Raw genomic sequence first — 14,737 nt, 5'->3', positions numbered from 1 at the left:
GGGTCTTCGATCCTTGAGCCTATGTAGATAGAATTTTTTCGTCGCTATCTTAGAAAGTCTCGACAGTCATGGTAACCGGCTCTTGATCATTCCATTCCTTCTGCAAGAAGGTGCCTTCCTCCACTTCTCATACTTCGGGTCGAAATAGCTGGGTTGAGAGAAGTCTCATGTTGATCGACATTTCAATGAGTAGCTCGCTCCTCGTTAGGAATATCCATGTCGAAGGCAGGTGACCCTCTGTGTTGGGGGGCACCCAGTTGATGGTTGACTTCCACGGAGGTGATGAGCTCGTGTGTTTGAGTATGCCTAGCCTCATAGAGCGTCTCGAAGAGTTTCTCATACTGTTCCTGTAGGACCTCATTCTTCATTTCTATCTTGTTGTTCTGAGCCTCCAGCTCTTCGACTTTAGCTTGAAGAGTGAACTTCTTTCGTTCCTTCTTTCGCTACCTCACACTAGGCAGGATGAGGGTGTCGTTCTATGTGCTATGGCTTCCTTCTCTCCCTATGTTAAAGAGGGATGCCTTGTCAAAAGAGAGTATACCAATGGTGGAAACCAGCTTGACAAAGCTGAAGAGAGTATGAACAAGTGCGATTTCCCACAGACGGCGCCAAATGTTGATGCACAAAATCAGTGAGGACTTTGGTACAACAGAAAGTGTCAAGTTTGTGACCTTTGCTAGATTGCTCCGGTCACTAGTGTGGAAAAGTATGTAAATGGATAGAGACAGGGAAGCAAACATAAGATGTACGTCGTTCACCCAGATTGGCTACGTCCACGGAGTAAAGGAGTTCTCATTAATTGTGAAGGGTTTACACAAGTACATAGGTTCAAGCTCTCCTTTAATGAGTACTAGTGAATGATTTAGTACAAATGACATTAGGAAATATTGTGGGAGAATGATCTCATTTTATAGAAGAGAGTTTCTAGCTTTGTTTTTACTTTGACACGTGTCGTGTTGTGATTGGCCTCTGATGTTGACACTTGTCGCGCTATGATTGGCCTCTAATGTCGACACATGTCACGCTGTGATTGGCCTCCTGGTTAGAGGGAAACTCTTGTGGATCCTTAACGGTATAACATTGAATGGTGCTCAATAGTTTCGGGATTGGTCAAGTATGGTACAAACAAATGTCATGTGGGTTTGTTATGCAGCTCTGCACCTACTAATTTCATGCTTGTCAAGTTTTAATAAATGATTAAGGAATGCTATGCTTTTATGCTTGAACATATTGTGATAAACGTCGGAGTGTAGTAAATGGTGAACTACGAAGGGCTTGATCCCTTTTTAGGGTACGTAGGTAATCTAACGACGAGTTCAGATGCAGCCATAAAGTATACAAAAATTTCTACACAATTTGAATATTGAGCTATGCTTTGTACATATTTCAAAGGCGGGGTATGTTAGATATACGGATACTTGATGACGTCACGTGTCGATTCTGAACATATGTCGGGATCGGGGAGTGACAGTGACAACCTATCAGCTTTGGCATTATGTTCTAATCTTGTATTTCACACTCGTATCAAACATTTGGATACGTATTTTCACTTCATCAGAGAGAAAGTTCAAAAGAAGGATTTGGTGGTGCAGTACATCTCCATTGAAGATCAAACTGCTGATATCCTCACTAAAGGTTTACATGGACCAACATTAGTCAAACATTGCTACATCGAAAATACAGCTCAACACACCAAATGTAAGACCATCTTCAACCAATGCTTCAAATTGCCAAATGGACGTGTAATAGTAAAAAATAACATCTCATTTCATTCCAATCCATCAGCCAAAAGCTGATGTCAGAAGAAGGCTTGGTGAGAGGCGTCAAAAGTCTGCCTCAAAATTTATATGCCAAATAATTATTTTAGTTATTTTTTTTTAACTTTTGGACAAGCCTTGCATTAATGCTTGGTATAAGTGTAGCTATTTATATTTCTTTTAGTATTTATTATGATTGAAAAAAATTAATATATTAAAATACAAAATAATATATTAGACACATTGGTAGGAGATGTAATTTTAAGTTAATGTCAAACTGCTACATAGATCATCAAATTAAAATTTGGTGTTCAATATTTCACGTCTGCTTTGGAGATGTTCTAATAATACAATTGGTTAAAAACTTCATAAAAAAAATTCTAACCAATTGTATTATGATACTTAATATACTGGACTGTGTTTCCAGTAACGTGTTTTAGGAAAAACCCGAGTCACATCAAATCCCTTGACCTTCATTCCACTGCCATCTCTGTATGGCAGATGTAGAATGAGTGTGTTTAAGCCGATTACTTATGCCCCAAGTTATTCTGACTTCTCATTATCAAAGGATTGTCGTGGATAGGTTAAGTCCACATTAAGTTCTTTTCTATGCCTTGAGATCAAAGACTTTTGTTTATCTTGTATGCTTTAAAGGGTGGAGGTCCAGATCTGATGAAAACATCAGTTTCATTTACTTTTACGATAGTAAAAGTATTAAATGAACCAGATCTGAGAGTTAATGGAACTTTGGATCATTAAGAGACCGAAAATAACTTGCATATCTATTGAGGGATACATTATAACACTAGATCTATTAATGGAAAGGCAAAAACAAAGAGAGTCGGGTAAGATTTCACCTTGTCGGGCAAGGTTAAAACGTCTTGCAGTCTCTTTTCTTGGTAGTTACAAAAGGATTGAGTACTAAAGGGGATGATTGGAAAAGAGTTTACACATGAGAGATCGATACTACAACATTTAGGAAAAAGGTAGCAGAGCTTTTACATAGACAAAAGATGTCTTTCTAAGGGAGTCAAAGGCTAGAAGGGTGCAGAGTCTGGACAAAGCACAACTTTCTAGGTATTTGCTTGGCTAAGAGACAAGTTGTATGTTTGTTTGTTTGATTGGTTGAGTGTCCTTGTCTTTGGGCCCTCTTCCCCCTTTTATAGACGAATTAGCCCAGCTGTGTTGTTTTTGTTTTTGCCCGAAAGTCACTGAAGGGTAGTGAGTCATCAGCCTTTTACGTGTTTGCCATCCAAAAAGCACTTTTGGGCCTAGAATTGGTGAATTTCCATCGGTTGTCACTTCTTGTAAGCAACTAGCCTTTGCATTAATGGGGGAGTGCCAACTGGTTTTTGAGATGGACGATTTGGGTTTCGGTGTTGGGTCTCGGGCGAAATCTCCTTCTTGAGCTCTTTTTGGGCTTCCCTTCCTAAAAGCCCAAAGTTTAGATATTAACCCAAACACTCTCTTCTTGCAGACAAGCCCTTCCCCCTTCTCTGGCGATCCCGACCCTCACTTCCCCGGTGAGAACACCCTTGTTTTCTCCAGTGAGCCCACTCTCAAATCCCTCACTTTCCGATGACCCCACCCCCAATTCCTCTGTTCGCCGACAAGTCTACCGTCAACCCTCCCTTTGACGACGATCCCACTTCAGCACTTTCCGATGGGGTTGGTGTTGGGGTGTACGAATAAGAGAAAAGGCTTGAGGTGAGGAGAAGATAGGTGTATGGTTACAAGGATAACAAATGGTTGGGGAGTTTTAGATTAGACAGGTGGACTATTCTTATTGGGCCACATTATAAATTCAGTAAATTTGGTACTTCCCAGTGAGCACCCAAATATTGTCTCCTTTTAATTATGACAAATTAGGAGGGAAGGGAGCCAATTGTAGTGGCAAATTTTGTAATTTCTATTTAAGTACATTAATATACCACAATACATAATCGATTTACTTATAATTAGCAAAAACATTATTGATATCTTCTTGTTATTATCCAAATATAAATAAAACTAACTCGCATAGCTTGTGGAATTTTACTATTTGGAATGCGTAATGTTTAGGGTTAAGCACATTTCACACCCTCAAGGTTTGAGGTTAGTTTCAAAATGGGCCACAAAGTTTCAATTTTGTAACATTACACCCAGATCTTTTGAAATTCGACCAATTTGCACATGCCGTTATATCGACCGTTAGGTCAACAATTAAGTAATTATGTGACCCATTTCCAAACTGAAAGCCAAATCCTGAAGGTGTGAAATGTACTTAACCCTAATGTTTATCTCTCATTTCATAGCCTTCATCAGTCTAGACTGTTCTTGTCAAAGTTATTAGATTTATGCCCATGGACCAAAATATCGATATTATCGGCGATAATATCGTTTTTGTGAGAGGGCTATATTTTCACGAGTATCCATTTAATTATCGTCAATATATCGCGATATTATCGATATTATCAGACTAATTCGTCGTTGTAGTCTGGAACCCTACTCCCCCATTGACGACGACCTCTTCGATCGCCTCCTGGACTCCTTCCTCTTCCTCGTCTTCAACAAGATCGGTGACTTGAAGACCCTCGACCGCCGCTGCGTCGTTCTTTGTGGCGGTGAACGACTCCTGACGATGTGGCAGTCATCGGATCCTATTCATTCGATAGTGGGACCCACTTGAACCCCTTGTCGCCTCTATCCACGAGGTCCTTGTATGTGCACAGAAAGTGATCGAGTGGTGCTGCGCGTGACGACGCGCTCGAATCGTCAGCGATGAGGATGAGTCGAAGGAGGGGGTGTTTGGCGGGAAGAGAGAAATGGCTTCGCTGTGGCGCAGGAGTACAGAGACGGTGCGGGTGTCCAGGCAGGTGTTGATGTTGTTGAAGATAGTGCTGAACATGGGCATGGTGAAGTGAAGCTCGTACATGGCTGGGATGTTTGGGGAAAGGGTTTGCAGAGGAGAAGGGATGTTTGGGGAGAGGGCGCCCAAAAACGAGTTTTTTTTTCCCCTTTTTTCTGTTTTTTATTTTTTTTTAAATGTGAACCCATATTGACACGTGGCGCTTATTTATTGTCCACGTGGACGCCACGTCATCATTTAACAGAAGTTCTAACGAAAAACTTAACGGATGTATGAAACTGTCCCAAAATTAAGACTTGAGGTATGACTCTGGGATGAAAAAAACTTCATGTACCAAATGTTGAAAACCACGAAACTTTAGGGTAGTAAACAGAGATTAACCCTTTAAAAAAACACCAAGGGGATTCGAACCCCTCCCATTTTATTCCTTCAACACCTTGACCACCATATCACTTATATTTTTGTGAAAATATGCTAAAATACACTTACTCTACACATAAAGATGATGAAGATTTGAAAATTTTGAACCTAATAGGAACTCTATGTGGTACTAAATCACTCATGTATTTTACCATGCAATGTATAAAGTGTAAAATATTGTACTAATTCATTATATATAAATGATTATGGTGTGTTTAAACTTCTTTCATTAATTACTACATATTTTCTACTCACAATGTTTGCCAGCTCGCTATATAATCAACTTAAATCAGTTAAATCCATCATGCAATGCATTTCCCTCCAATTTTTTGTCATAAACTAATAGATAATTGACTAAATAAACATCCTGCAAAGTTTCAATAAAAATTTCCAAGTTTTTCTTACAATTTCCGTGGTTTTTATTCAATTTTTATCGATATCGATAATATCCCGATATTTTCATCGAAATTTCCGTGTTTTTGGACTATCGATATTTCCGATATCATCGCTATTTTATATCTTGTTTATGCCTTTATAAAAAGGAAATGATATATACACACTCAGGTCCTACGTGTTCGCTCCCTATTGTTATTTTTAGGAACTAAATGGTTATTTTTAGGACAACTAGATGATCAATCTTTTACATTTGATTGGAGAAATGGTTAGTTTTTTTTTTTTAACAAACGATATTATCTATACTAAAGAAAAGAAAGTGAGTTCTCACTTACAAGTGAAAAAATTATCAATAAACTGTAATACTAAATGACATAAATGATCAGTTTTTATATACCATATTTTATCATCAATGTGTCATCAAAATGTGATGTTTCCAAAAACGGATCATTTTCGTAACCATATGTCAAAAACTCAACATTCCTGCTAATTTTGCCCAAATTTTTATCTCTTGATTCTCAATTAATTTTTCTTTCCAAAGCATATAATAAAACAATATTCTTACAAAAGAGAAAATTTGAAACAGAACAAAAGAAAGAAAAAAACTGAAAAATAATATAAATATTTAAAATAAAAAAAAAAACACAGGCGCCCTCATGCAGCGTGCACTTTTGTTCTGCACTTCCAGTCTACTATGAGTTGTAACAGTGTCATCATACAACAACAATCCATATGAGAAGCTCGAAAAGATGAAAAAAGAATTACCAACTACACTTTCTATTTCTTGCCATAATTTCTCTCCTCTATTCACATGCTAATTTGGTGTCGAAGCTGCTCAAGCAGATCGCAAAAGCCTGAAACGCAGACAACGGATACCGGTAATCCATGGTAAACATATCCTTGCCAACTTTACCAAACTGAAGTATGACCTTGTCATGGTCAGACGAGGTTGGCTGTGGTGGTTGAGATGGTGTTGGCGCGCCAGCAGAAGGTGGTGCGGCCGCTATTAACTGAAAGTTTTTGACAGAGGCAACTGTCACCCTTCCCCGGAAGTTTAAGCACCAACACTGCAACTGTTCATGCCACCTTGGTGCCTTGTTCCGAAGAATTAATGGTCTTTCCCTTCCATCTTCTTCGCAATGGGCCCCAACTATATCAGAGAATCGTGCACTGCTAAACTCACTTGAATCAACAATTGATTTTGAGAAGGAAATGCTTCGGAATGAGTCCTCAAGGGAGCGTTGGAGAATCTCAGGCTGGCCAGGGACAATGCCACCAGGCTCAAGGGATGCTGCAGGGATTGAGTGCATGGTGCAGTGCATCCTTCGTGGCCCCCGTGTGCCAAGCACATTTAACTCATACGACACCTGTGCGATGTTGTAGCTGCCAGTGGGGAGCTTGGGAGATACCTTTTTAGAGTAGAACCGACGGCTTCTCCCAGGTGGGGAAAGCTGAGCACTGTTGTAGGGAGGTTGGGTATCATAAATAATAAATTTGGTGCCTAGAAAATTAGACCTGAAAAATATGGGAAAAGGGGAATGGCAGATGAACGTTAATCTAAAGTCTCTAAGCCCGATGTAATCAAAATTCCAGGGAGAGGAGAATAAGGACTTTTATATGTCACATATCAGTTTGTTTTTCAATGCTACTAACTGCTAAAAATTCAAGAAACATGTCTACCAAATAAGTATAAATTGAAAAAAAATATGAACTTAGGAAGCACCAATTGTGGACGGCATGCAAAGCAGCAAAGATTATTCAAATGAGTGACAATTAAATGTGAAGTTGATGCATTACTAAATACTAATTAAATGGCCTGAAATAAGTGGGCTGGAATTGAAGGTGTATTGAGAACAGCAAATACATGGGATAGATCTTTTACTTAGAATTGTCAAACATGTGATTTTGCCCCCTAATATAAACAAGTTGATACTCGCAATTAAATTCCTACAAGCGAGGCACTGTTAAAGCTTCAAAATATACCCCACGCCAGTAATGTCAAATGAAAATATGCTAGAGAAGATAATCTTAGAACAGTCTTCCTGAGCACATTCATATCTTTTTAGTAAATAGAAGACGATCTTAACAGTTCCTTGCCCCAAAACACTTGATAGCAAGACAACCCTTGCGATTTATTCAAAACCATACTCAGAATGCACTAACTTAAGTATTATTCATGTTGAAATCTCATTTAAATTTTTAAGGTATAGCAATGAAATCATAATGCAACCAAAGAAGCAGAAATACTGTTCTAAGGTATAAGAAAAAAGAACTGCTAATTATAAAGATCAACAGTTAAGCATCTTAAAACTCTTTTTCATTTATATTACTCACACAAAACATATTTCTGACATAGTCGCTTACTGCAAACCAAAGCAAAGGAACAATATTGAATCGCATTAACCCCCATATTAATTCTTTATCAATGCGGCAACAGGTGAAAAAGAAAAGAAATTAATTTAATTCAGACTAGATCCCTCAAATGTGCGCAATGATTTTAAAACAAGGGCATTTTCCCAGTTCCAATTTCACACCAAAGTTTAAAAAATTGTTTGCACAATAACGTTTTTCTTTTTTGGTTATTAAGAATGACACATCTTTAAAGTTTTTAAGTCATGTACATTATCGTTTTTTTTTAGAGTCGCTTATAAATGAATTTCAGCACAGATACGAACAGCTCAAAAGAAAGTTGAAGAAAGCCCACCTCAATTTCCCAATGTACTTGTTGCTTGATCTTGAAATATTATCAGCATCCGTGGAGATCACATACTCTGTGCAAGTAGTTCTCCGCGTTCGCTTTGCAGAAAGAAGAAATTTCCCATTTTCAACAAGCAAAGCTGCAAGGGCATGGCATTGATCAAGAGAACATCCTAAAATAAATGCGAACACACTAAAGCAATCAAGGAAAGATGTTCAAGGTCGAGTTATGCTATTCAACCCTTACTGATAAAGTTTTTGTTACATAAACCCTTTATGTAGCAGCGGCAAGTAGGGTAAGGGTAGCTGGTTTACGTTGCAAAGAAACAACACAAAGGGAGAAGTAAATAATTCTTATTGCTGTATAAAGTGGGATAAGTGCACTGTATCTAATATTCATACGGCAATGGTCAACCACTTAGCATTAAAATAAGCTTCAGCCTTGCACATGCTATTAAGCTCAATGACAAGAACATGTCTTGATACAAGACAGTGTGACTGACATAACCAAGTTAGAAGTTAGAAGTTAGAACTAGTGAGGTATCACCAGACCTCTCCGCCTACCTAGGCTTTAGGGCCTTGAATGCACTAGTCATCATAAAATAGGGGCAAGATGCACACGTAAATGACTTGAAAGAGCAGAATAGAATAAAAATACACAGCAGGAGAAGAGATACTAGTAATTTATAAAACCCTAACCACTACAATATTTATACCGTGATGGCAATGCATAACCAAAAGATATTCACTATACTATACACAGAAAGTTTGGAGTTGATCATCCAACCAACCACAGAATATGAAATGTCAAATTGAGTGTGGCACAATACATGTGCCAACAAAACCATCTAAAGAGAATCTTACCAGGGCTAAGGCAAAGGAAAAGGTGGTAAGTTAAATTAGACTTGTCCCTCTTGATAAAGCACTGGATGGTTCCATCCCGAGATCCTGGCTGTGAAAGGCAAAAATTTCAACAATGTGTCAGCTACCAGATATCATAAATACCATCTTTCTTTTTAGGAAGGCATAAACATCGTACTTCAAAATAGAGCATCTAGGTGGATAAACACTGATGCAAATAACTTAAACAGAAACACCACAGTAACTACATTAAACAAAAATTATTTGGGCATTGTTGTCTTTATCAACAAAGTCAATCATATAAGAAAGAACATAATGTGAACCTCTCACCTGCTTCAAGGCGACTGGGAAGGTAATCTTCCCACAAAATTCAGGACTTCTGACGATTTCCTTGCACATTTCCCTCCATGATCTGCACACAGCAGCACAAGCAACAACATGCTTGCGAGAAGGCCACGTACTCTCACTAGCCTCCAATCTTTTTATTACATCACGCAGCAGTTCGGGAGGTAGGCTAGCCCAACGGCTATTTTGGATTACCGAAGGCTGGTCATGCACCTCATGGACTGAACCATGAGATTTCCCCCTGTGATGACCAGGCAGCCTCACCTCAAAACTTCGTCTTGATAAACTTCCAAACCCATCCCTTACATCGCGCACTATACTGCGGAATGACATTTACTCCTACGTGCCTACAGACCCAGATGTTAAGTATATTCCACTTCAAGTTGGGGTGGCCCCAAAATTCTAAGTGCGGGTTCAGCTGCATATTAATCAAACTTGATTTAAATTCCTGCTGGAATGCTTAATAACAAAGAAAGAAATAAAAGGAAGAAGACTGACTGAGAAAAGCACAAAGGAAGAAAAGGAGATTCTCACACATGGACTTAAAGCAGCCTAAAGTATCAGACTTTAATCAGTTACATCTTTTGGCGGGTTTTAAAGCTGACCTTCCACAAACCAAACTACAACTAACTCAAACCGGTTTTAAATCAAAATCCCTATTTGTAATTTGTAAGTGTTAACCAAATAAAAAAAAAACCTCAGAAAACAAAACCCAGATTACCAAATATGAACCCAAATGATAGATGTAATCTGAATAAAAAGAAAAATAGTTCTAAATTTATGTTCACCTAGAAGTTAAACTCAAATCCTTTAACTAAGAGTTAGCTTTATAAGTCACACACACCCTCCTGTTTAATAATATATCTAAACATATATATATATAGAGAGAGAGAGAGAGAGAGCAAACCCTAAAACCACAAAAGTAGAATTCCAAAGACTTGAGTGTGATAGCTTGGCACTGATCAAAGATACATTGCTTCACAGCTAAGGCTTTCGGATAGGAGAGGTCCTGCAAATACAAATACTACAATCTTAGAAACGAGAAAAAAAATTAACAAATTTAGCTTACAAAGCCCCCAAAATTGAAGGCAAAAATCATCAAAACATGTTTTTTTTTTTTTTTTTTTCTGGTTTTCCATATACTGAAATTAAAAATTAGGTGACGCAAAGCCAGAAGAAGCAACAAAAATTATTATGAAAAATAAACAAACTGGAGCAGAAAGCACATCAAAATGTGGAGCTGCAAAACCCTTGGATTAAAAAAAATGAAAATTTAGATGTTATCCATAAGAGATTTACAACCCACCAACTGAACAAAACCCACATAAATGTTTCAAAGAATTGGACTTTCTAAGACCCTTTTGGAGCAACAAAGTAAAAACCCAGAAAACTTTACCTTGCAAATCCAACAACCAGAGAAATGAAACCAGGTGGGCCTGCAAATTTTCCCGAGAAACAAACAGAAAAAACAGGTCCAGTAACCTAAACAAACATCTGAGACAAGTGATATGATTCAGTCCTTCTGAAAGCTGCGATCCAAACACCAGATAATCAGAACCAGCTCACCATCTTCCACTCTCCCTCCCGCTCTCTCTCTGTGAGGTGGTCCGGACTTCAACTCTTTATTCAATCCAGTTCACCTACTATATAGCTTTATTAACTTAATCCAATTTGTTTAATGTTATTTTTTGTCTGAATTTATTTAATTAACCCCCACTTGATAGAATGACCATTATGCCTCTAACGGTTGACTTCTCTCCGTTGCGCGACCAACGGCATATCCTACGAGATTCGGACGCAATCCGCTTGCATCACCTTCGGCGTACTTTAGCAGCGACGGAATAGGATCTCTCCGGATTTTCTTTATGGAATCCGTTAACTGTGTTCAGTTATTATACATAATGCGGTTAAAAATTATTTTTAATTTTTAATTTAAAATTAAATATAAATAATATTTAATAAAAACTGCTAGCACAATATACGAAAAATAAATAAGATTAATTAATCTTCAGATTTCCAGGATCTAGTGAGGATCTTGTCCAGCAGCGACCGCTTTCCGCTTACGACTAAGCTTGCTTCTAATTTTATGAGGATGTAATACAGTGCTTATGGGTGTACTTTATTACCTTGTGAACGCAATGGAAGTGTCCATCTCGACCGTTGATGTTGTTGAAAAAGGTCCGGTGTGTGCATGTGGGGAAAGATTACGAGATGAGGCACGCTGTCATGATGGAGGCCTGTTGGATAGTGAAATGACTTTTGTACCCCTGTTGGGCTATGGTATGACGAGGTTGTCCCTTGTGGTTGGGACTCTACTTACTAGGATGCTGCAGCTCCTGCCACGTGTGTAGTAAGTGGATTTGTTTGGTGTTTTGCCTGGACTTCATTTCGTGAATGGGATACAAAAGTTGACCAAAGTTAAAAACAATAACTTTATTAAGATATAAGTTGTTGACAAAATTTCTAATGCAGTTGGATGTGTGTCAATTTTGTGTAATAGCATCCAATTGCGTAGGTAATTGAGTGAGCAAACTTGTTTTTATGAGCTACGTAAGTAGGCAAATTTTGCATGCTCTTTCGAAATAGACAATATTATTTACTTCAAAATGAATAAGAATAACTTGCATAACAAAGTTTACCATCACACATTTTATATCAATAAAACATTATTGAAATGGAACGACACTTGTAATTGTAGTATACAAATCCTTCTCTAAAATGAATAGCCAAATGGGGCTCCACATCTCTTTTACACTAAAATGCTCTCTGTAATCTTTCAATTAGATTGGACTATATTTTTGTCAAGAACAAACAAATGAATGATAATAAATAATATAATATAAGGTCATGGTTTGCATAGTTCATTAAGGCCTGGTTTGTTACTGAGATAATTCTGAAAAAAGCTGGTATCAAAAAAAGCTTGGAGCTTTTTTGTGTTTGGTAAACATTCAGTTTCAGCTTTTTTTCACAGTTTTGGGTGAAAAAAAAGGCCAAAAACAAGAAGCTGCAAAACTCAGCTTTGAAAAACCGGTTTTTTTCACATATGTTTTACATAAAAGTTTACCAAACACTATAATACTGCTTTTTTTTTTCAAAAACATTTTTACAAAAAAGTTTACCAAACACTTTACAGCTTTATTTCACAGCCGTTTATTCTCACAGCACATAAGAAGCTGTTTTTTTTCAAAGTACAACAATACCAAACCAGCTTTAAGTGTCCCAATTTTTTCAAGGAAAATAAGTAGGTAACACGCCACATAAGCCCATGTTGTACAATTTTGGCTACTTTACTTGCATACATTATTAGAGATGCTCAGGCAAACGAAACTAGATGGAATATGGAAAGTTGAGATTAGCGATTCTATTTATCCTTTTAATATTGTAGTTCCCAGTGAGCTCGACTTTTAACAAAGTGATTGAAGTATGCTCACTGCTTTGCTATTGGGCATGCTTCGTTGTGATTCTTTTAGTTCTTGTAGTATACAAGGACTCATTTGGGACGGATTTATTGGTGAATATGTATTTGTAATGCCCCTTAGTTTATGAAGTGTATATCTTACATTTTCAAAATGAAGTTGGACAAAAATTAAGGGTTCATTTGGTTCTAAAAACACTTAAAGTAATTCATACAAAAAGCATCAGTTATGTGTTTTTTGTAGGAAGTACTTCAATTGTTTTTCTATGATTAATTTGCATTTTTACTAAAAATTAATTTCAAAAACATTTTCTTCAAAAACGCTATTTAGTCATTTAAAAGCACTTTTGAAGAAAATGAACTTGTAATATATACCAAAGCATCGTATAAATTGATTATAACTCGAAGGATTGGCAAAGTTGCCTAAAAAATGGGGAGCTACTATTTGCACTTTTATTTCCGAATTTATTTGAAATTCTAAAAAGCCATTTTGCACGAATTTTTAGTATAAATAATAAATAAAGAAAGAGAATAGGATAACATTGACACACACACCATCCAAAATTTGTGTACATTAATTTGACGAGATAGAGCTCAAGATTGATCATTCGAATTATATAAATTACTAATTCTATCTTTAGTGTGAAGTCGTACTATAAAAGAAGTCATATATAAACATCTTATGCCCCATTTGATTCACTTTGTGATTTTTCGTTTTATTTTTGCGTTAGAGATTAAGGAGAAATGAAGGATATAGAAGAATGAAGGGACAAACATAGAAGAATTATACAAAGAAAGGTACAAAATAGAAACCAAAAACGATATTTTCACTTTCAAAATTTTGTTTTTATTCATTCTTCTTTATTTCTTCCCCTCCCTTCCACCATTTTATTAATCATTTATTTCATCCATATACTTCCTTGGTAATGTCATAGATAGATTCAACTTGAAAGACAAGTTTTCTTTTGTTCCTTATATTTCAAGCACAAAAAATAAAAATAAAAAACTAAAAACTAAATGTTTATCAAAGGACCCCTAGCATTTGACAAACATATTTCGTCTGATACCCAAATTTAATTTCTAAGTTGTAGCAAAATGTACGCACGTGAGTTAAAAGGTCATAAAATTTTGAAAGTTTAATTCTAAGTTGTAGTAAAATATACTCAATACTACGGTCTAATAATACTCAATACTACGGTCTAATAATATTCCTCTTCACTTAGAAGTGAGAGGTCTTATGTCACATCCTAGTCTCGACTCCGTCGTAGCACGATATTGTCCACTTTGGGCTTACCATTCCCTCACGGATTTATTTCTGGAAACTCAGACGAGAATTTTCCAGTGGATCACCCATCTTAGGATTGCTCTCGCCTGAACTCGCTTAACTTCGGAGTTTCGATGGAATCCGAAATCAGTGAATTCCCAAAAAGCCTCATGCTATAAGGAGGGGAACATGTACATGTAAGGCACATCACCCCCTCTCCGTTGGTCAATGTGGGATGTTACATCTTAGGTTCGAATCTCGTGGATAGTGAATTCAATACAAAATTAGGTTGCCTATTGTGTGGCTTAGCCGAACTTCTCCTCCCCCTAGTGTAAAAATATCGATGTAATAAAAAAAATAGTGCAAAATCTACAAGGTCATAAATAGATTTTTAGTATTAAGATTGGGTTGATAAATATTTTATGTTTTAGAAGAGGTCAATAAAGATTTTTATTGCCTAGTTGAAGATGAGAATTGGTTTTATTGATCTATGCTAAAAATGAATTAAAATTTGACATAATATATGAAATTATTTATTTATTGACCTAAATTTTCTGAAAATTATTAATACAACAAATTTATTTTTGCTAAGGATGGTGATGTTTTGGAATAAGTGGTGCATTAAATAGGTTATGTTTTTAATATTAAAAATATTTATGTATGCCAACCCAAAGAAAATAATAAAGAAAAGTTTGTGTGTATCATATCCAGCGGCGCTCCAGGTTTTGATTAGTAAA

At 36.8% G+C, this 14,737-nt stretch overlaps 1 protein-coding gene across 1 annotated transcript; it reads right to left on the bottom strand.

Annotated features, from left to right (window-relative positions):
• Positions 1-6,038: 6,038 nt before the first annotated feature.
• Positions 6,039-10,876, bottom strand: TLP2 (tubby-like F-box protein 8). The gene is given in 6 exon segments (NM_001294012.1): positions 6,039-6,933; positions 8,123-8,255; positions 8,980-9,067; positions 9,307-9,739; positions 10,229-10,330; positions 10,718-10,876. Coding segments are annotated over 4 exon segments (1,281 nt in total). The 5' UTR covers positions 9,655-9,739; positions 10,229-10,330; positions 10,718-10,876; the 3' UTR covers positions 6,039-6,221.
• Between the last annotated feature and the right edge of the window lie 3,861 nt (positions 10,877-14,737).

The sequence above is a fragment of the Malus domestica genome, chromosome 05 (assembly GCF_042453785.1).
Source record: "Malus domestica chromosome 05, GDT2T_hap1".
NCBI lineage: Eukaryota > Viridiplantae > Streptophyta > Magnoliopsida > Rosales > Rosaceae > Malus > Malus domestica.
The sequence above is the reverse complement of the archived record's forward strand: the minus strand, read 5'-3'. Positions and strand labels throughout refer to the sequence as shown.